This window comes from Mandrillus leucophaeus, unplaced genomic scaffold (genome assembly GCF_000951045.1).
Source record: "Mandrillus leucophaeus isolate KB7577 unplaced genomic scaffold, Mleu.le_1.0 Scaffold465, whole genome shotgun sequence".
NCBI lineage: Eukaryota > Metazoa > Chordata > Mammalia > Primates > Cercopithecidae > Mandrillus > Mandrillus leucophaeus.
Window position 1 is genome coordinate 2,376,048 of NW_012104976.1, and position 19,779 is coordinate 2,395,826.

At 38.5% G+C, this 19,779-nt stretch overlaps 1 protein-coding gene across 2 annotated transcripts in view; it reads left to right on the forward strand.

Moving 5' to 3' along the window:
* Positions 1-19,779, forward strand: part of CCDC67 (coiled-coil domain containing 67) — a 101,110-nt gene that overhangs the window by 14,861 nt on the left and 66,470 nt on the right. For both annotated transcript variants that reach the window (XM_011995009.1, XM_011995008.1), the window contains exons 3-4: positions 15,601-15,772; positions 17,184-17,279. In XM_011995009.1, the coding sequence (XP_011850399.1) occupies positions 15,601-15,772; positions 17,184-17,279 (268 nt within the window). The remainder of the gene's footprint in view (positions 1-15,600; positions 15,773-17,183; positions 17,280-19,779) is intronic.

Here is a 19,779-nt window from a genome sequence, read left to right on the forward strand (position 1 = left end):
TCCTTTGTAGGGACATGGATGCAGCTGGAAACCATCATTCTCAGCAAACTATCACAAGAACAGAAAACCAAACACCGCATGTTCTCACTCATAGATGGGAACTGAACAATGAGATCACTTGGACTTGGGAAGGGGAACATCACACACCAGGGCCTATTATGGAGAGCAGGGAGCGGGAAGGGATTGCATTGGGAGTTATACCTGATGCAAATGAGGAGTTGATGGGTGCTGACGAGTTGATGGGTACAGCACACCAACATGGCACAAGTATACATATGTAACAAACCTATACATTATGCACATGTACCCTAGAACTTAAAGTATAAAAAAAAAAAAAAAGATTAGTTACAACTTACATTTTCTTAAAAATCTGATATGTGTGAATGTAGATATGTACATCAGGTGCATACCCACCTAACCTTATCTGGTTGTCTGTGGTGCTTAGTTGTATGGCACTTTGGAACCACCTTGAACTTTGTGAGCCTCTACTCAGAGCACTGGTGAAACAGAGAAGTGCTAAAAACATGAATATTACAGATATGTTATGAGTGCATTGGTTCTCTCCCCAAAAGAAAGAAGCAGTCTCATGGGACAGCAGTTAGTATAAAAGTTGTACACTCCTTGAACTCAAGAAGCAGAAAGAAAAGAAGAAATAGAGACAAAAATAGAAAAGCTGGCAAGAGAAGTAGCAACACAAGTATCAGTGGTAGTAAGAACATTAAGAAGTTAGTCCTATAACACTGTAGGCCAGCGTATTCCAGGGGCCCCAGCTCTGTTCAGCAATGTTTTGTCTTCTCTTCTGTCACACCACAGGGACAAGCACAGTGCCTGACATAGGGTAATTATGCAGTCAGCTTTTTTGTTGTTGTTGAGACAAGGTCTAGCTCTGTCACCCAGGCTGGAGTGCAGTGGTGTGATCTTGGCTCCCTGCAATGTCAGACTCCCGGGCTCAAGCAGTCTTCCACCTCGGCCTCCTAAGTAGCTGGGAGGTGCATACCACCACAACTGACAATTTTTTTGTTTTGTTTTTTGTAGTGATAGGGTCTCACTATATTGCCTAAGCTGGTTTTGAACTCCTGGACTCAAGCAGTCCTCCCACTTTGGCCTCCCAACATGCTAGAATTACAGGCATGAACCACTGCTCCCAGCTCAGTCAACATTTGTTGAATGAATGACAGCCTATTAAAGGCAATAAACTGTAAAACAACAGGGACATAAAATATAAATACCAATTTCAAAAGACTAGAGAAGAGTTGAATCAAGAGTTCAGAATTAGGTAGAAATGAGGCTGTATAAAAGCAGGGTGTGAAAAAATGAAGAGAATCCAGGACAATTTTCATAGACACACTTGAGGTATTGAGGACTTGTCTTTTTAATTGGAGAATGTATGGGGAGTAGTTATGTAGAAATGGCTCCAGCCAGAAACAGAACAGACCCATGTGCTTTCATGGACTCTCTGAGGGTAACATACTAAGACTCACAGTTTTCATCCTTAAATGTTATTTAAGTTAGGTTGTGTCTTGAAATCAGGAGATACATTTGGCTATTATTCCCTTTTACCTCTTAAAGCAATTATTAAGTTATTGTTGCTTCTTATAATAGAAAGTGTTATAGAATGACAGAAATATGTTTCACATGTTGCCATTTGAAAGCACAAACACATATGGCATAGCCATTTATGGGGAAATCCACTGGCCAACCCATAGTGCTGTAGAGTAACTACACCTGTAATCTGTACAAATGCTAGAGTACAAGATGAGCAGCACAGAGCTAGGTGCACTATAGAATCCATGCCATGAAATGGTTTCCAAATTTTCTCTAAAAAGGAGAGAGGGGAAAATGCAAATACTTTATGCTAATCTTACAAATCTTCAAGTTATATACTACTAAAAATGGTTCAAGAATAGGGAAAAAAAACATGAATCAACAAAGGACAGCTAGTCAAATTACCCATAGAGGCTGTCCATTTATATTAGAAGCAGGTGGCATATGAGGCATAATTGGTGCAATGGCCCAGGGACTCAGGAATATCCAAATCTTGCCTCAAATCACCAACAACCCCAAGGGAGACTTACCATAGCAAAGGAAAGCAAGACACTTTGGTAATGATAACGAGGGAACCCACCTCACACAGTGTTGGAGGAGGTGGGAGTAATGAGGCATCCCTACCCCTTCCAGCCAAGGTAGTATCAGCGCAGAACTACTAGGGGCCTGAACTGTCACCCCCACCCAACAGTAATGAGGAGTTCCTCCCTCCCAGTGGCAACAGAGGCTGAGTCAAGAACCTGAACTTCTACCACTGTCTGACAGTAATGAGGTGGCATTCTATTCCCCTGCTGGATTATTGTCAGAAGAGGTCTGCTAAAACACAAAATTTAAATAAAAATCAGAAGCTTGTAATATAATACCCAAGCAAATTAGGGTTCCTATTTTTCTGGAAGTGGGAAGTTTAGAGCTGATACTATGGCTCTGCAATGGTATCAGAGACCTCACTGGAGCTTATAATCAAGTGGAGGGAAACAGATTATAGCAAACAAATAAATCAGTATTATGTTGGGGGGTGGTAATAATCACTAAGCAGAAAAAGTAAGCAGATTATGAGAATAGAGAGTTACAGAATAAATCTGGTTTGGTGACATTTGAAGAAAGACCTAAAAAACGTGAGAGACATAGACATCTGGATATCTGGGGGAATGGCATTCCAGGCAGAGGAATCAGCAAAAGCAAAGCTTCTCTTTCTCCGTAATTCCTCCCTCCTTCCCTTCTTTCTCTCCATGATGGCTTCCATATTTGTCTTTTAAACCCCTCTCCCATGCTCCAGACCTATTTCTATTTTAGACATCTCATGTATTCCAAACTGAATTCACTCCTTTGTTTAAATGTAGTATTTAATTACTTATTTTTAGTATAATTTTTCTCATGCTGTGTTTATTTTTCAAATTGTCCAAATTTTTTTATGGCTTAAATATTTTAGAAAATGTGCCCATTGATTTGGGAGCTGATAAAACACTTCTGAAAATTATAATGGCATGTCTTGCCAATGTGAAAATGGACGCAATAAAAATATCCCCAAATCCTATAGTTTTCTTTTTTTAACTTTTTCTTTTTTAAGTTTAAAGGTGCATTTGAGGTTTGTTATCTAGGTAAACTTGTGTCATGGGGGTTTGTTTTACAGATTATTTAATCACCCACACACTAAGCCTGGGACCCATTAGTTATTTTTCTTGATGCTTTCCCTCCTCCCATCCTCCATCTTCTGATAGGCCTGAGTGTCCATTGTTCCCCTCTATGTATCCATGTGTTCTCATCATTCAGCTCCCCCTTTTAAGTAAGAACATGTGACATTTGGTTTTCTGTTCCTTTGTTGATCCACTAAGGATAATGGCCTCCAGCTCTATCCATGCTGCTGCGAAGGACATGATCTTGTCCTTTTTATGGCTGCATAGTATTTCATGGTATATATGAACCACATTTTCTTTATTCCATCTACCATTGATGGGCAATTAGGTTGATTCCATGTCTTTGCTATTGTGAATAGTGCTGCAGTGAAGATAACATGTGCATGTCTTTATGATAGAACAGTTTGTATTCCTTTGGTATATACCCAGCAGTGGGATTGCTGAGTTGAATGGTATTTCTGTTTTTAGGTCTTTGAGGAATCACCACACTGTCTTGCACAGTGGTCAAACTAATTTCCACTCCCACAAACAGTGTATAAAATGTTTCTTTTTCTGCACAACCTGGCCAGATTCTGTTATTTTTTGACTTTTTTTTTTTTTTTTTTTGAGACGGAGTCTTGCTCTTTAGCCCGGGCTGGAGTGCAGTGGCCGGATCTCAGCTCACTGCAAGCTCCGCCTTCCGGGTTTACGCCATTCTCCTGCCTCAGCCTCCGGAGTAGCTGGGACTACAGGCGCCCGCCACCTCGCCCGGCTAGTTTTTTGTATTTTTAGTAGAGACGGGGTTTCACCGTGTTAGCCAGGATGGTCTCGATCTCCTGACCTCGTGATCCACCCGTCTCGGCCTCCCAAAGTGCTGGGATTACAGGCTTGAGCCACCGCGCCCGGCCATTTTTTGACTTTTTAATAATACCCATTCTGACTGGTGTGAGATGGCATCTCATTATGGTGTTAATTTACATTTCTCTAACAATCAGTAACGTTGAGCCTTTTTTCATATGTTTGTTAGCTGCATGTATGTCTTCTTTGGGAAGTGTCTGTTCTTTGACCATTTTTTAAATGAGGTTGTTTGCTTTTTTCTTGTAAATTTAAGTTCCTTATAGATGCTGGATATATTAGACCTTTGGCAGATGCATGGTTTGCAAATATTTTCTCCCCTTCTGTAGGTTGTCTGTTTACCTCTGTTGATAGTTTCTTTTGCTGTGAAGAAGCTTTTTAATTAATTAGATCCCATTTGTTAATTTTTGCTTTTGTTGCTATTGCTTTTGGTGTCTTCGTTATGAAATTTTGGCCTATTCCTATGTCTGGAATAGTGTTGCCTAGGTTGTCTTCCAGGGTTTTTACAGTTTGGGGTTTTACATTAAAGTCTTTAATCCAGCTTGGGTTAATTTTTGTATATGGTATAATGAAGGGATCCAGTTTCAGTCTTCTGCATATGGCTAGTCAGTTCTCCCAGCACCATTTATTGAATAAGGAGTTTTTTCCCCATCTCTTGTTTTTGTCAGGTTTGTTGAAGATCAGATGGTTGTAGGTGTGTGGCCTTATTTCTGGATTCTCTGTTGTGTTCCATTGGTCTATGTGTCTGTTCTTGTTACCCATACCATGCTGTTTTAATTCTTGCAGCCCTGTAGTATAGTTTGAATTCAGGGCACAATCTCGGCTCACTGCAGCCTCCACCTCCCAGGCTCGAGTGATCCTCCCACCTCAACCTCCCCAGTAGCTGGGACTACAGGTGCACACAACCATGCCCAGCTAATTTTTTGTATTTTTTTGGTAAAGATGGAGTTTCACCATGTTGCCCAGACTGGTTTCGAACTCCTGAACTCAAGTGATCTGCCCACCTTGGCCTCTCAAAGTATTGGGATTACAGGTATGAGCCACTGCACCTAGACTTTCATAGGAATTTTTAAAGTAGTTTTTTCTGGTTTTTTTCTAGTTCTTTGAGGAATGTCATAGGTAGCTTAATAGAAATAACACTGAATCTATAAATTGTTGTGGGCAGTATGGCCGTTTTAGTGATACTGTTTCTTCCTAACCATGAGCATGGAATATTTTTCCATTTGTTTGTATCATCTCTGGTTTCTTTGAGCAGCGTTTTGTAATTCTCATTGTAGAGATCTTGCAGTTCCCTGGTGAGCTGTATTCCTAAGTATTTTAGTCTTTTTGTGGCAGTTGTGAATGAGATTGCGTTCCTGATTTGGCTCTCGGCTTAACTGTTGTTGTATAGGAATGCTAGTGATTTTTGCACATTGATTTTGTGTCCTGAGACTTTGCTGAAGTTGTTTACCAGCTTAAGGAGTTTTCGGGCCAAGACTATGGGGTTTCTAGATATAGGATCATGTCAAGGATAGTTTGACTTCCTCTCTTCCTATTTGGATGCTCTTTATTTCTTTCCCTTGCCTGATTGGCCTGGCCAGGACTTCCAATACTATGTTGAATAGGAGTGGTGGGAGAGGGCATCCTTGTCTTGTGTCTGTTTTCAAGGGGAATGCTTCCAGCTTTTGCCCATTCAGTATGATGTTGGCTGTGGGTTTGTCATAGATGGCTCTTATTATTTTGATGTATGTTTCTTTGGAACCTAATTTATTGAGAGTTTTTAACATGATGCTGAATTTTATTGAAAGCCTTTTCTTCATCTACTGAGATAATCATGTGGTTTTTGTCTTTAGTTCTGTTTATGTGATGAATCACATTTATTGACTTGCATATGTTGAATCACCCTTGCATCACAGGGACAAAGCCTACTTATGTATGGTGGATAAACTTTTTGATGTGCTGCTGGATTCCGTTTACCAGTATTTTGTTGAGGATTTTTGCATCCATGTTCATCAAGGGTATTAGCCTGAGGTTTTCTTTTTTTGTTGTATCTCTGCCGGGTTTTGGTCAGGATGATGATGGCCTCATAGAATGAGTTTGGGAACAGTCTGTCCTCCTCAGTTTTTTGGAATAGTTTCAGTAGGAATGGTACCAGCTCTTCTTTGTGCATCTGGTAGAATTCAGCTGTGAATCTTTCTGGTCCTGGGCTGTTTTTGGTTGTTAGGCTATTTATTACTGATTCAATTTCAGAGCTCATTGTTGGTCTATTCAGAGATCAGTTTTTTTTGTTTGTTTGTTTTTTTGACGGAGTCTCACTCTGTCTCCCAGGCTGGAGTGCAGTGGCACGATCTCGGCTCACTGCAAGCTCTGCCTCCCGGGTTCACACCATTCTCCTGCCTCAGCCTCCCAAGTAGCTGGGGCTACAGGTGTGTGCCACCATGCCTGGCTAATATTTTTGTATTTTTAGTAGAGACAAGGTTTCACCATGTTAGCCAGGATGGTCTCGATCTCATGAACTCGTGATCCGCCCACCTTAGTCTCCCAACACGCTGGGATTACAGGCATGAGCCACTGCACCCAGTTCAGAGATTCAGTTTTTTCCTGGCTCAGTTTTAGGAGTGTGTGTGTGTCCAGAAATTTATCCATTTCTCCTCGATTTTCTAGTTTATGTGCATAGAGGTATGTATAATATTCCCTAATGATTATTTGTATTTCTGTGGAGTCAGTGGTAATTTCCCCTTTGTCATTTCTAATTGTGTTTATTTGGATCTTCTCTCTTTTCTTCTTTATTGGTCTAGCTAGCTGTCTATCTGTTTTATTCATTTTTTTCAAAAAACCAACTCCTGGATTCATTGATATTTTGAATTATTTTTTATGTCTCTGTCTCCTTCAATTCAGCTCTGATTTTGTTTATTTCTTGTCTTCTGCTAGCTTTGGGGTTGGTTTTCTCTTGATTATCTAGTTATTTTGTTAAGTTGTTAAATTGAGATCTGACTTTTTGATGTGGGCATTTAATGCTGTAAAATTTTCCTCTTAACACTGCCTTAGCTGTGTCCCAGAGAATATGGCATGTTGTGTCTTTGTTCTCATTAGTTTCAAAGAACTTCTTGACTTCTGCCTTAATTTCATTATTTACCAAAAAGTTATTCAGAAGCAAGTTATTCAGTTTCTATGTAATTATATGGTTTCTAGCAAATTTCTTAGTCTTGATTTCAAATTTGACTTTTTCCCCCACAACTTGTCTCTGCACCTCTTTTTTCCCATTGGTAATGGGTAGGCTAATCCTGAATCCCAGTTTGTCCAGAATAGTAACTGTTTATACCTTGTGTGTGCTGGCATAATTATTATTAGTGCTCCTTTCACTTTCAAAATTGTCCTGGTTTGGCTAACAAGTCATATGATCATTATAGCAATGTATCTGATGAAGGTTGGTCCTTTTTTTCTTTTAAAAAAACTTTTATTAGTTAATGTTCAAGTATTTTTATCCAATTTTTATTTTAGGTTCATGTCTGCCCTTTTAGGAGCTAGCATATAAGGCTGGGCATGGTGGCTCATGCCTATAATCTCAATAATTTGGGAGGCTGAGGTGGAAGGATCACTTGAGGCCAGGAATTCAGGACTAGCCTGGACAACATAGGAAGTCCCTGTCTCTATAAAAAATTTCAAATATTAGCTAAGCATGGTGGTGTACACCTATGGTCCTAGTGACTCAGGAGACTGAGGCAGGAGGATCACTTGAGACCAGAGGAGGGAGCTATGATTGTGCCAACTGCTCTCCAGCCTGGGTGACAGACTGAGACTCTGTATCAAAAAAAAAAAAAAAAGAAAAAAGAAAAAAGAAAAAAAGTTGGGGGGAAGAACTAGCACATAAGCCCTATGTTAAAGGGCTTTGGGGTATGAGCCCACTAGCCCAAAATTGCTCTGGGCCACCTTCATATATGTCCATATATCTTACCCTGGCTGTTTTTACTCTGAATGTGACTTTTTCTTCCATTCCCCTGCCTTCTTTAGTATACTTGCCACTATTTAGTTTTCTATTTTGCCCCCTCTTCACCTCCAAACTCGATATCTTGATACTTTGATTATAGGCTCTAGAAGGGCATGTCACCCTGGAATTCTGTGTGCCCCCTCTCTTCTGGCTTAATGAATTGAAGGATTAATGCAGAAAAATCTGGCCTGACTGCAGGACCTTCCTTTGTGAATTGCTCCCAAGATACACCTTATAGTAAGGAATAGAGTTTTGCATGTCTTAAGTAGTGTATTAGACACAATCCACCTAGTTTCCAAAGCTGGAAGACTCACAGGACTTTTGTTTTCTTTTTTAACCACTCACTCAACTTTTCTAAAATTGGATAATAATACCTATGTTATGGGGATATTGTGAGGATCCATGAAAGGAGGTTCAAGAAGATACTTAGCATAGTGTTAGTTAGCGTTTGACTAAAGGAAGTAACGGAAATATAGTAAAGAATGCCAATGCCCAGCTACATTAAGGAGGCTACACTGAGCCTTTTTAAAAATCTTATTTTAAAGTTCACTAGATTTACAAGTAATTATCTGAAAAGCTGAAGAACAGAAAATATACTAGAAGACTGAACAATTGAATTTCAAAAGGGAATATTAAGTTTGATAAAAAGCTGAGTTTGATGTAAAATTGAGTTTGACTAAATCTTAGGTAAGACTCTGGAAGAGAGATAAGCAGGGTTTGTGGGCCTTAGAAGAGGAAGTAATGGCCACCAGGACTCACCAGGGATACCCCAACTCCTTGCTTACTAGACCAGCCTCGCCTCACAAGGTTAGCCTGCTGGTGCAGCAGACAAACAGCGTAGACTTGTATTTGGGCTCTGGCATGATATTTTTGTGGGAAAGAAAGAAAAAACTGTAAGGCTAATTAAATGGATTACTGTCTGATCATAATTTTTAAAAATAAACAACAGATCACTGTCACCCTGAAGGGCTTGGTAGGGAGTGCTACAAGGGTCTATCTTCCACTTTGTCCTTTATGGCATTTTATACAATGACTTGTGTATATATAAAAACCGCATGTATATATATAAATATGTACGTATGTATTTTTTATATTCTGTATATTATATATGTATAATACACATTTCATATGTACCTGTTTCATTTATATACTGAATACATATAAACCATATATATGTGTGTGTGTGTATATATGTATACAGGATGAAACGTATATATACACACACACAGCAGGTAATGCTTATCAAGTCTGCAGCTCACACAAAGCTGGGAGATATAGAGAATATATTCTCTGATAGAAACAGGATCCCAAATATAAGCTCAGATGTTACCTCATTTAGGAAGACTTCTGTGATAACCCACCCTCTGCAAGTCTGTATTCAGCACCCCTCCTTTTTGAGAGCCTGAATATATTCATCAGTCTTTTATTCTGCCTGCCTGCCTTGCAAGTCTCTCTATTCACAGGCAATTGCTCTTGTGTCTCTGTTTTCCCAGTACCTTACACACTGCTTAATGAATGTTTGCTGAAGGAACTAGTGATGATGACCCACAATGAAAGACTGAAACTATCAAGCAGAAATTTAATAAGGATAAATACACAGCCCTATCATTGGACCCCTCCTCTCAAAAAACTAAACAAGCACAAGATAGTGAATAGGTGGCTTACTCATAGCATGCATAAAAAAGAAATAAGATTTTTAGATAAGAATAAACCCACCTTGAAACAATGTGATATCACTGCTTTACCCTTTCCTCTCCCAAATTCAACTAATGTGATCTCCATCTGGTTAAATAAAAGTATATGGCACGTAAAACAAAGGATCCGTGAGACCCCCTCTGACCTGATTAGACCATGCCTGTCATATTATCTTAAAGTTCCAAATGGTACGTTTCAAGGATGAAATTGACCAAAAAAAAATTGTTCAAAGAAGAGCTAGAATTATGAAGGGTCTGAAAATCTTACCGTAGTCATTCTTTTTTTTTCATTCAGCAAATGTGTACTAAGCATCTAGTATTTTTCAGGCAGTATACTGGATACTGAGTACAGAGTGGTGAAGAAAAAAATCTCTAGGAGCAATAGAAGGAAATAAAAATATTTGTGGAAATAAATAAAGATCATCCAAATGAAAACAACTGAAGGTATTTATTTATTCAGAGCTTGCTATACCAAGGGAATCACCCACTATCACTTGCATTTGGCAGAGACTCAAAGGGAGGCAGAGGAGTGGGAAAGCTTTAAGGTAAAAAAAAGGGAGAAGGGATCAGGTGTGCCCTCATTGGAGGGAGCTGGCATGTAGAGGCTGGAGACAGAATAACTAAAAGTGGGGATTGTTTTGAGGAGTATATTTGACTTTCTCTGGTTTGATCTGAGTTGGAAGTGGGGACAGAAATTAGGGAAGATGGCAGTCACTGATCAAGCCCTGACCATTATGGGACAAATGCTGCAGATTTTGTGGCTTGGCTTTCTGGACTGGTTGTGTTGTTGCAGAAACTATGGGTCAGAGTCTACTGTCATATGGTCTGATTATTGTCCATTCATATATTCAGTCTCTAATATTGAACACTGACAAAAGAAGACTAGAAGTGCACTCAAAACTGTATTTGACATACCGATGACTGTATTCAAGTACTTTAAAGTCTACTGTGTTGAAAAGGCATTTGTCCTGAATGGTCTCAGTGGAATCACTGAGATCAAATTAGGACCAATGGATGGAAAACTTCTTCAATATAAAAAAGATCTGTCTAAAACACATTGTCTAGCTACAATCTCAGACAGTGGTTACCTCTTAAGGGAAGAATTCAGACCTAGGCTGGATAACTTCTTAGCAGTGATATTGAAAAACAGGTCACAAACTTTGGAATTCACCAGAATCACTTGATGCTTTTGTTACTGATGCAGAATCTTAGGGTCTGTCCTAGACCTGCTGATTCTGATCAGTAGTGTATGATAGATGATTCAGTTAAGAAATATTTGTAGAGGGGCCAGGTGCGGTGGCTCACGCCTGTAACCCCAGCACTTTGGGAGGCCAAAGCAGGCAGATCACCTGAGGTCAGAAGTTTGAGACCAGCCTGGCCAACATGATGAAACCCTGTCTCTACTAAAAATACAAAAAAAAAATCACCCAGATGTGGTGGCACATGCATGTAGTCCCAGCTACTTGGAAGGCTGAGGCCAGAGAATCATTTGAACCTGGGAGGCAGAGGTGCTAGTGAGCCAAGATTGTGCCATTGCACTCGAGCCTGGGCAACAGAGCGAGACTGCATCTCAAAAAAAATTATATATAATCATATTTAATAATTTTTAATATAAAATACATATTCTTACATAATATATTTTGCATATTATATATACATATATAAATATATATATATATTTGTAGAGGAATGCAAACACTGGATGGGTAGTTGGGGTAGTTGGACTAGTTGACTTGTAAGAGTTTTTCCATCCTGAGAGTCTAACATTCTAACTTTTGCATAGCATAACCATAACCAGGAAATAAACCATTCACTCAACAATATTGATTGAGTAGATTACATTATGTCCAGACTCTACTGTAGGCCTATATTTTAACTTTCTTAGCATGGTACATTCTTACATGCCAAAAGTTATCAATTAAAGGAACTCATTCATTCTTCAGAGATTTATTGAGCATCTACTGTGTGCTACAGTAATATACTAGGCTCTGGTGAGATGGTGATGAACCAGACTGATATAGTTCTTTTTTCCTAGAGCTTACATTGACATAGTCCTTTTTCTTCAGAGTGGAAAAAATAGACAAAATCTATTTACAGTACAGGGTGGTACATGTTGTCATGAAACAGAAAAACGGTGTGAAACCACCAGACCATAGTTCTATTCTTTTCCCCTGTATTATAATTCCAATTAAAATTCAATCTTAAAATTTAATCAAGTTATTTATAGAGGAATTAGTATACATCCTTTTGTCAGATTTATTTTAGGTTTTAAGTAAAAATTGAAAGCCTCTGGGCCTCACATTCCTCCAGGAATGCTAGGAGAAGACTTCAGAATGGCACTTTGTACTTAAAACCTCTCTGATGTCAAAACTGGTAAATATCATATTGAATAAACCAAAGGAACATCTTCTGTTTGAGTTGATTCTGGATATCTTAGAAAATGATTCTGGAAATTCTCAATTCTTTGGATTTTAATACCTGTTTCTAACCTTATTGCAATGGAGCGAATTTGTACTGTATTTTTCAAGCATGTTCTTATTCAAAACACTGTGCCTTTTGCTGTGTGGTATACAGGAAGATACATTAAATGGGAAGCCGCTGCCTAGGATCTAGTTCTGGCTCTTCCATTAATTAGCTGTGTGACCTTGGGCCTCTCTGAGCCTGAGTTTTATCAAAATGCTAAATGATCCTTAATTAGCTCTAAAATTCTGATTTAGTGAAACTAAATGGAGGAAATGCTGTCATGTTGCACCTGCCTGTCCCTCCTGTCTTCCTCCCAGCTACACAAATACATTGGAAGCCTCATTACCACCATTGAAATGGATGCTGAAATAACTCGCTTTTCTAATCTGGACATTTGTATGTTCCTTAGGCTGAAGTGTAAGGCCTCAATACCTACCTGCTAATCCAGTCTGAGTGACTGGACTCATGCCAGCTCCCTGGAGAATGCTTAAGCTTCTTTGAAAAAGAACTCTGTAGTGAGAGCACTTACCAATCTGTCTTCTCAACAACAGTAGCTATAATCCTAGCTGTTATACTAAGCATTTTGTTTGATACTCAATAAACCCTCCTAGACCCCAGATATTACTATGTATATGAGTAATAGTAACCTCACTGTCTAAAGACTTACAGTATCTCTCCAAACCTGCCTGCCTTAGTTTGTTTTCATGCTGCTGATAAAGATGTACCTGAGACTGAGAAGAAAAAGAGATTTAATTGAAATTACAGTTCTACATAGCTGGGGAGGCCTCAGATTCATGGCAAGAGGTGGAAGGCACTTCTTACATGGTGGAGGCAAGAGAAAATGAGGAAGAAGCAAAAGCAGAAACCCCTGATAAACCTATCAGGTTTTGTGAGACTTATTCGCTGTCAGGAGAATGGCATGAGAAAGACTGGCCGCCATGATTCAGTTACCTCCCCCTGGGTCTCTTCCACAACACATGGGAATTCTGGGAGATACAATTCAAGTTGAGAGCCAAACCATATAATTCCAACCCTGGCCCCTCCAAATCTCATATCCTCACATTTCAAAATCAATCAAGTTCCCAACAGTCCCCCAAAGATTTAACTCATTTCATCATTAACCCAAAAATCCACAGTCCAAAGTCTCATTTGAGACAAGGCAAGTCCCTTCTACCTATGAGCCTGTAAGATCAAAGGAAGCTAGTTACTACATAGATATAATGGGGGTACAGGTATTGGGTAAATACAGCCATTCCAAATGGGAGAAACTGGCCAAAACAGGAGTTACAGGCCCCATGCATGTTTGAAATCCAGCAGGGCAGTCAAATCTTAAAGCTCCAAAATGATCTCCTTTGACTTCAGGTCTCACATCCAGGTCATGCTGATGCAAAAGGTGGGTTCCCATGGTCTTGGGGAGCTCTGCCCCCATGGCTTTGTATGGCACAGCCTCCCACGAGGCTGCTTTCACAGACTGGCATTGAGTGTCTGTGGCTTTTCCAGGTGCACAGTGCAAGTTGTCGTTGGATCTACCATTCTGGGGTTTGGAAGACAGTGGCCCTCTTCTCACAGCTCCAATAGGCAGTGCCTCAGTAGGGACTCTGTGTGGGTGCTCCCATCCCACATTTCCCTTCTGCCCTGCCCTAGCAGAGGTTCTCCATGAGGGCCCCACCCCTGAAGCAAACTTCTGCCTGGGCATCCAGGCATTTCCATATATCTTCTGAAATCTAGGCGGAGGTTCCCAAACCTCAATTCTTGACTTCTGTGCACCTGAAGGTTCAACACCATGTGAAAGCTGCCAATGCTTGGGGCTTCTACCCTCTGAAGCCACAGCCCAAGCTCTACATTGGCCCCTTTCAGCCATGGCTGGAGCAGTTGGGACACAGGACACCAAGTCCCTAGGCTGCACACAGCACAGGAGCCCTGGGCCTGGCCCATGAAACCACTTTTTCCTCCTGGGCCTCTGGGCCTGTGATGGGGGGGTGCTGCTGTGAAGGTTTCTGACAAGTCCTGGGGACATTTTCCCCATGGTTTGGGAGATTAACATCAGGCTCCTTGCTACTTATGCAAATTTCTGCAGCTGATTTGAATTTCTCCTCAAAAAATGAGTTTTTCTTTTCTACTGCATCATCAGGCAGCAAATTTTCTGAACTTTTATGCTCTGTTTCACTTTTAAAACTGAATGCCTTTAACAGCACCCAAGTCACCTCTTGAATGCTTTGCTGCTTAGAAATTTCTTCTGCCAGATACCCTAAATCATTTCTCTCAAGTTCAAAGTTCCACAAATCTCTAGGTCAGAGGCAAAATGCCTCCAGTCTCTTTGATAAAACATAACAAGAGTTGCCTTTACTCCAGTTCCCAAAAAGCTCCTTATCTCCATCTGGGACCACCTCAGTCTGGACCTTATTGTTCATATCACTATCCGCATTTTTGTCAAAGCCATTCAACAAGTCTCTAGGAGGTTCCAAAATTTCCCACATTTATCTGTCTTCTTCTGAGCCCTCTGAACTGTTCCAACCTCTGCCTGTTACCCAGTTCCAAAGTTGCTTCCACATTTTCAGTTATCTTTTCAGCAACTCCCCACTCTACTGGTATCAATTTACTGCATTAGTCTGTTTTCACACTGCTAATAAAGACATACCCGAGACTGGGAAGAAAAAGAGGTTTAATTGGACTTTCAGTTCCATGTGGCTTGGGAGGCCTCAGAATCATAGTGGGAGCCGAAAAGCACTTCTTACATGATGGAGGCAAGAGAAAATGAGGAAGAAGCAAAAGCAGAAACCCCTGATAAATTCATCAGATCTCATGAGACTTAGTCACTATTACGAGAATAGCACAGGAAAGACCAGCCCCATGATCCAATTACCTTCCCCTGGGTTCCTCCCATAACACATGGGAATTCTGGGAGATACAATTCAAGTTGAGATTTTGGTGGGTAAACAGCCAAACCATATCACTGCCTGATCAAATTCCTTAGAAACAGACACCAGCCATATCATGCCAAATTCCTCTCCTTGAGGAGCCACAATATAGCCCAGTTGGTACCCTTGAATCTGGTCCTACCTAGCCCAGGCTTGCTCTTCTATCCTTAACAGACACGAATGATATCCCAGTCTGCCTCTGTCAAACCTTCTGAAGTTATGATAGATATAGGTACATGTATGCCTATATGGAAGAGCATTGATCCTGAAGCTAAGTCTTATAATTTTTCCTAATTAGCATATTCCTTAGAATTAGCCTACTCTAAAAAATGTTATTTTAAAAAATTAAGTATATATACACTGTTAGCTCTGAAATTCGCTTTATTAATTTTAAAATTTAACCTTCAGCTTTTGAACTTATTCCCATTTAAATAATTGAACAATTTCAGGAAATAATGATCAAGCTATGCAGAGCAATGTAATAATTTTTCTTGCCCTCACATTTTACTACTTTAAAATGTATTTTACTTTCCTACAATTGCCAGAACTTCTCCTTGTGAGGCTGAGCTTCAGGAATTAATGGAACAAATTGACATCATGGTAAGCAACAAAAAAATGGATTGGGAAAGAAAGATGCGGGCTTTGGAGACACGATTAGATCTTCGGGATCAAGAATTGGCAAATGCACAAACTTGTTTGGATCAGAAAGGTCAAGAGGTACTGAATACATATGTTAACAAATTGCTAATTCATCAGATTGTTATACATAGTATTCTATCAGAATATATTTTTATTATACATACTTTTTATCAGGCATCAGCAAGAGCCTTTATTGCTTGAAATTCTGTCAGCAAATTATAGGCTAAATGTATTATATCAAATAAGTGACAATCAGAACCTAAATCCATAGATATTTGCTGATAGAGACAGATATGTAGTGTCAATGCGATCTGTAAAAGTAAGCAAATATTTAACATATATGTAAAATATTGTTTGCAAGTAAAGATGTAAGTACTTTTGCTGCTGTAGAAACAAAGAAGTAGTCATCAAAACTGTGGACAAGGCAGAGTTCAGTAACATTTGCTTCTTTGAATATGCTGGAAAAAATAGAAGTAAGATGTCAAAAATTTATTATAGGACAAAGGAGAAAAGAGTTTGGTAAAGGGGTGTGTGTTTATACCTGGGACATCCACTTAAGAGGAGTTTCCTCAGTCCCTCTAGGCTGCTCACTGCCAAGCTGGTGGTCATAAAAGAATATATGAGTGCTCTCAGGGCTGTGAAGGAGTTCAGGAAAACCATACGCTTTATCTAATGTGGACTTTGTGTCTGTGAATTTTTCTTTTGGAAAAAGAAATGTTTAAGAGAAATGTTTGCTAGTTATATACTGTAACAAAAACATCATTAGTTAACTTGTTCATCAGCCATTTTTCTACCTTTATTGACTTCTCAGTGGAACCTAGTTTTTTGGCATAGTTAACTATATTATTGTTTGGCATAGGTAACTTAGTTACTGGCATCTAGTTTTCCTTCACAGTAGAGGTAGGTCATCAGACATGGCATATGCATTCTTCTTCTTCTAGCTTTTATATATATACTGACACAGATATGTAAGCAAGTGCCTCATCTGCCTTTTAAACAGACAAATTATATAAGCCAAATCCTTAGGAACTGCTCTCAGACAATTTTCTTTTTCTTTTTAACATATTACTTGTTACAAAAATGTAACAATTATTTCATAATACCACTAAAACAGAGATCCTCTTGAAGGTAATGGAGAAAACACAAAAGCTGAATTATATTGGTAGAGGTTTTGCCTGAGTAATGATGACATAGCCTCCCAAAAGGATAATGCAAAGTAAATTCTAACCCTGAATTTTAAATGTGATGATGATAAGGATCTTTTGTTAAACATCCGTACTGTCCTAATATGTACCTTGTGGAATAGTGCTAGCAATGTTTGTTTTTTGTGAATTTAATTATTGATAGCTATTTTAAGAAGTGCAGTACAAATATTTACTCTTGGTTTGGTAAAGCCATTTTATTTGAATTGTTCTTCTCTTTTGCACATTTTCTGATTTTGTCAGGCAAAATTTAGAAAAAGTAAAATTAAATTTTATTCTTCACGCAGGTAGGGTTGCTTCGACAGAAATTGGACAGTCTGGAAAAATGTAATTTAGCAATGACTCAGAATTATGAAGGACAACTACAAAGCCTAAAGGCTCAAGTAAGAAAACTTATTATAATTTAATATCACACATTTTGATATATTTTTGACCTATAGAGTTGTGTTAATTTTATTTAAACTAATTGTTTTTAGTATAAATAAATGTTCTTGTGTTTTAATTCTAAGCTTAGTCATGTCTTTCCCTGTTTTATATGCATTGATTTTGTCTCTTACTAGATTGTTGGCTTGCTATACCTTCTGTACCTCTGTTAGCACAGTACTTGACAAATGGCTTTCTGTTTCTCAAGAGACTTGTTGATGAATTAAATGACAATTAGCTCACAAAAAAAAATTTTGTGAGCAACAACAAAAAAACAATTATCTTTCGTGGTTATTCCTATCTAATAAAGATGTTCTCAATTCTGTGATAATTTAAAATATGGAAGTTTGCGATTATGAAATAGATAACTGAAAGAATAAAACTGGTCTTTATTACCTTATTACTGGTAGCACTGTTTCTTACATGATAGTGCTTCTTCATATGTATTGAGGATACAGATTTCTTTTTCACTTATCACTGTATCTTCACACAAAGAAGGCAACCAAAATGCCTTCTTTACCACAGATAGCACATAGGGTAGTAATCATTTGAGTATGTCAAATGTAGTAGATGCTATATCTTTGCTTAACTTAGTGAATGAATCAATGGGAAATATGGTTTGATTATGAAATTTTACTTTACAACCAACTTTTTTTAGAGTACAAATATTTCACATATGATAATTTAGTTAAAGGAGCTTAAAGTAGTTAATGATCCTTTTAAAATACCTTTTAGGGAGGTAATTAAGCCATTAAGATTGGAATATGAAACATTCGATGCCACTTAACAGATGATTTTACAAGACTAGTTCTTAGTCTACCTAGACATTTTGCCTGCAGTTCAAGTAACTGCCACTATATGGTAGCTTGAGTTATGAAATTATATATGGTTTTTACTAGCTTAGACTCTGAGCATTTAGCATGTAAGTCAACTCAACCTTTATTTTTCTATGAAGATAAGGCTCTAAAACAACAAAATAAACATTAAATCATTACATATTGGTCAATATAAATAAAGAGATCACAATCTGTAGTAGGTTTGAAAACAATACAGAAATCTAGAAATAAGTTAGGTGTCATCTCTAAGTTGTATTTAACCAGTTCAGTCACTGCTTTCCAAATCTTTCATTTCTGTTTGGGTATGTTTTCCTCTTGTTAAAAAGTTCTTGGCTTTGTTTACAGGTGCCAAGCAGTCATTTAATATATGAATCCTTGCCATTTGATGCTTTGCAGTTCTATTTTATTATTTGGCTGATGGCTGGTTTTCAGTGCTAACCAAAAAATATCTTTATGGTAACTTCATAAAAATTTGTTCTGTGGAAAACACTGTGAGTTTAGGAAATGCTGTTTAAGCTAATGCTGGCCAAGTTAAGACTCCTCCCCTCCTGGAGATTAAGGGTACACATTAGCATATTACAGGCCATAAGAAGTCCTGCCTTAAACAAACTGATTTAGCCTTTCCATTCCATCATGTTCCAAAGATATTGGACAATGGAGCTCTCTTTTATTTATTTATTTAAGCTAAAACCTTCTAATACTACTGTAAACAGGGGTTTCATGGAATACACTAGGAGTGCTACATTATTGTTGAGAGCCACCTGTTTTCACTGCAGTTTTCTGCTTCTCTTTTTCTCTACTTAAAAGAAAAGGAGGAAGAAAGGGAAGGAGAGCAAAGGAGAAGGAAGAGGAAAGTAGGGAACAAGAGAGAAAAAGAAAAGTACTATGTACTTGATTTGGTTTGCACAAAGCTAGTAATATGCTGTTTTTCTAAGCAGAAAATGGTATCTTGTGGCTAACACGCTTTTGTTGCTGCCAGCTCACTCTACAGGTTCCTCCTTTGAAATTTCTGTTTTATTTACAATTTCATTTTCCTGAAACATCTTAAGTATACACTTTACCACACTGTGCCTTGAATAACTCAACTCTGTCAAAGCTTCCTTTTAGAAATTGCTTTCCTTTTAAAAAGGAGTTATTTTTTTCCTTCTAACCATTATAAAACTGTAATTTAAATACATATATTTGAGGCTTTTGCTTCTGGAATAGATATACTCTTCCCTATCCTCCCACTAAATTAGACATCATTTATAAAATAAGATTCTGAGAAGTGGAGAGAAGAGAGAGATTGGCTAAGGACCTTAGGACTCCAAGAATGTCACAATAGTGAGTTCCCTAGGATTTGTTTTTGCCTCATATATCTCAGACTGAGTAACACAAAAGCAGGCAACCCAGTTATGCCAATGGGTGCAAACAAACAAAAAGAGCCCCAAGGAAAGTCTGCTGTCTCCATCCAAAAGTCCAGAAGAGAGACAGCCTAGCAAGATAATACATTTTTAGATAACAACCTCTCTACTCCAGCCTCATAAAACAGAGAAAGAAAGAAAGAAAGAAAGAAAGAAAGAAAGAAAGAAAGAAAGAAAGAAAGAAAGAAAGAAAGAAAGAAAGAAAGAAAGAAAGAAAGAAA